This window comes from Perognathus longimembris, chromosome 12 (assembly GCF_023159225.1).
Source record: "Perognathus longimembris pacificus isolate PPM17 chromosome 12, ASM2315922v1, whole genome shotgun sequence".
Lineage (NCBI taxonomy): Eukaryota > Metazoa > Chordata > Mammalia > Rodentia > Heteromyidae > Perognathus > Perognathus longimembris.
The window spans coordinates 40095939-40099858 of record NC_063172.1 but is presented as its reverse complement, the minus strand read 5'-3'; the positions used below and the strand labels follow the sequence as shown (position 1 = coordinate 40099858).

The following is a 3920-nucleotide window of genomic DNA, read 5'->3' as shown; positions in this document are numbered from 1 at the left end:
CTCTAGGTTATGGAAACAACTGTTTTATCACTGTTGTAATTATTTTCAACATGCCATGTGAAACCATAGCTTTTCTTGTTGATGATCCTCTTGTATCTCCTTCTTGTGGTTATCCCCGTGCTATCACTATATCTCATCTGAGTACCCTGGATACTGTATATACTGATATTAGAACTAGGGAAGGGAAAGGGAATATCAAAATCAAGAGACAAAGGATAAAAAGACAAACGACTCCAAAAGCAATACTTTCAAAACCATTTGGTGTACACCAACTGAACAACTCATGGGGGGAGAGGGGAAAGGGGAGGCAGAAGGGGGGAAATGAGGGAGGAGGTAACAAATTGTACAAGAAATGTACCCACTGCCTTACTATGAAACTGTAACCCCTCTGTACATCCCTTTGACAATAAATAAGTAATTTTTCAAAAAAAGATATGCAAATCAGAACATTGAAATTCCACCTCACCTCAGTAAAAATGGCTATTATCAAGTAAACTAATAACAGATGCTGATGGTGATGTCACCAAAAGGGAACACTACTACACTGTTAGTGGGAGTAATAAATGTGTTCAACCACTCTGGAAAGCAGTATGGAGATTCCTCAAAAGGCTAAACATAGATCTCCCCTCTGACCCAGCAGTCCCACTCCTGAGAATTTACCCAAATGACCACAAACAAGGCCATACTAAAGCTACCAGCACAACTATGTTCATTGAAGCATTATTTATGATAGACAAGACATAGAATCAACCCAGATGTACCTTAGTAGATCAAGAAAATTTGGTATAAATACGCAATGGAATTCAGTGCTTCCATCAGAAAGAATGACATCACCCCGTTGGTAAGGAAATAGAAAGACTTGGAAAACTCATAAGCCAGACCCAAAGAAACATAGATTGTCTGGGTTCCCTCATTTGGAATAATTAGTGTATGTATAGGATAGTCCTAGCAGAGGATCACATAGTTCAATAGCTATGTACATATGACCATATAAAATGATGCTAACCAAAATGAATTCCAAGATATGGAAACCAGAAGTCTTTTTTGTTTTTGCTTTTTTCTTAGTGTAATGCATGCAGTGTGTAATGCATACCTCACTTCACATCCACTGAAGCTAACACTTTTGCATCATCTCCACCCTTTGCCTTTGTAAGACTATTATTTGTTCCATGTTCTCTTCCTCTGGTCTGTAGCACTAATTCCTACAAACTGAGACCTGAATGGATATATAAGCTAAGAAATGGAATTTCAGGAAAAATTTATGCTAACCTCATTATTACCAGCCTAGGGCAGGCTGAGTCCCAACTTGACTCATGTAACCTTTTTGGAGAAATAATTCCTCTCAAGCAAAATCTTTAACATTCCCGTGAGAGAAGGGCTCGAGTTCAAGTGGCGTCTGGCCTCTGGCTCCGAGTCAGCTGAAAAGAGCCTTCAAATGACTAGTTATTACATGTGCCCAGAATCAGGAAGTCTTAATGTTAACTGTAAATTCAGGGGCATTTTTTTGTTCCCTGTGGGGTTGTGAAACTATCTCCACCATAGATGGGTACTAAGTGGACCTCTACCTCCAAGTCTGGCATTCTACCTACCCTTCATCATGCCAGACAGGAAAGTGCAACCCTTTAATAGTAAGGTTCAGAAACACCAGGATTTTTCTTGGCTGACAGGTTGAACCGGGGGATTAGAATATATGTAATGGGAAAGGGACCATGGTACCTTGCTCAAGCCCTGGTATAGGCACGGGTGCGTGCGCATACACACACACACACCAAAGTAAAATATATAAACTTTCTATACATTGCAAAGAAATATATCAAAATTCTTACTAGGTTCTGGTGTAAGGGTTAGTAAGAAAAAAAGAAGCCTTCATAGTATCAGTAGCATTGATTAGTATAGCTAAAAAATATATATATATATATTTATATATATACCTAGAAGGCTTGCCGCCAATGGCTCACACCAGTAATCTTAGTTACTCCAGAGGCTGGGATCATGGTTTGAAGCCAGCCCGGTCAAGAAAAAAAAAAAAGCCCCTGAGACTCAATCTCCAATTAACAACCAAAAAGACAGAAGTAGAGCTGTGATTCAAGTGGTAGAGTAGCCTTCAGCAAAACAGCGCACAGACCAGGTGCCATGGCCTTGAGCTCAAGCCCCAATAATGCGTGGGGGGGAGGGGGGGAAGGGGAGAGGAAGAGTTACACTCTTATCATATCCTAGATAATTTATTGAGTGATATTTAGTATTAAACTGATTTTGGGGTCATATTCAAGTACCTTAAATTTTTATTAAGAAATAGGCTGTGTCAAATTAAAGAGGCCATCATATCTTTTAAAATGAGCTTACTCCCCCTCTGGCTGCTCTGAAAAGTCATCTTTGCGCTGTTCCTGCCTCCAGCTCGCAGCAGCCTCCTCCAGAGTGGTCTCCACAGCCACCGCAGACCCCAGCAACTTTCTCACCTGAGCCCCGAACCCTAGCTTTCTTTTTATCCTGGCTGCACCGGATCACCGGCGTGCCCCACCATGTTGCACGAGGCTGTGGATACCAACTCCAAGATCACCACCAAGGACTTGAAGAAGAAGGAAGTGGTGGCGGAGGCAGAGAATGGAAGAGACGCCCCTGCCAATGTGAGTGCCAATGAGGAAAATGGGGAACAGGAGGCTGAGAATGAGGTAGATGATGTTGATGAAGAAGAAGGTGGGGAGGAAGAGGAGGAGAAGGAAGAAGATGATGGTGAGGAGGAGGATGGAGATGAAGATGAGAAGGCAGAGGCAGCTACAGGCAAAAGGGCAGCTGGAGATGGTTAGGATGAGGATGTCAATACCAAGAAGCAGACTACTGATAAGGATAGCTAGACAGCAGGAAGGAAGGAAGGAAGGAAGGAAGGAAGGAAGGAAGGAAGGGAGGGAGGGAGGGAGGGAGGGAGGGAGGGAGGGAGGGAGGGAGGGAGGGAGGGAGGGAGGGAGGGAGGGAGGGAGGGAGGGAGGGAGGGAGGGAGGGAGGGAGGGAGGGAGGGAGGGAGGGAGGGAGGGAGGGAGGGAGGAAGGAAGGGAAGGAAGGAGAAAAGAAAAGTTAACTGGCAAAAGGCCGAGGTGACCTGTTCACCCTCCACTTCCCGTCTCGTAATCTGAATGTTGTCACCCTCTAGTAGAGAGGCCCGCCGCCCTCTGTGGGCAGCATCACCAAGCCCTCCAGCACCGCACCAAAACCACAGGGAGAATTTGCAACAGGGAAGGAAAATATCAAACCTTCCAAGGTCTTGCTTTTTATTCTTAAAAATACTTTAAGAAGGAATTTGTTTTTATTTTTTATTTTTGTGCATATTGTTGGGGTCAGCCATTTTTAATAATCTCGGCTGACCAGACCAGCCTTCAGAGCATTCTATCTTACTTCTGACTACTTGTGGGGTGACCGTGTTCATTATCCTCCCAAAGGAGAAAAAAAACAAACCTTGTATTGGAAAAAAAAAAAAAGCAAATACAACAACAAAAAACAATCTTATTCAAGCATTCCAGTAACTCTTTTTGTGTATGTACTTAGCTGTACTATAAAGTAGTTGGTTTGTATGAGATAGTTAAAAAGTCCAGAGATAAAAACGTTTCTTTTTTTGTCTATGAAGTTGCTGTTCATTTTTTTTGCCCTTTTTGATGTATGTGTGAAACAATGTTGTCCAATAATAAACCAGAATTTTATTTTGCTGAGTTGTCCAAAAAAAGAAAGAGAGAGAGAGAAGAAAATGAGATTACTATTCAAAGAATCTTCAAACTACTTTTATATGTTAGCAATCTTAGGCCACATACAGCAAAAATTAATTACCTGACATTCTGAAAGAATTTCCTTATTCTTTTATGGTAATCAGAGACCTTAGCAACTAAAATCCTTTCTAAGTACTGCTATGAAAATGTATGTTAATCTTTTTTTTT

At 41.9% G+C, this 3920-nt stretch overlaps 1 protein-coding gene across 1 annotated transcript; it reads left to right on the top strand.

The window, feature by feature from the left end:
- The first annotated feature begins 2433 nt into the window (after positions 1 to 2433).
- On the top strand, positions 2434 to 2804 carry LOC125360899 (prothymosin alpha-like). The gene has a single exon (XM_048359060.1). It carries the CDS (start codon positions 2520 to 2522, stop codon positions 2802 to 2804), a length of 285 nt encoding a protein of 94 aa, XP_048215017.1. The 5' UTR covers positions 2434 to 2519.
- Positions 2805 to 3920: the final 1116 nt, after the last annotated feature.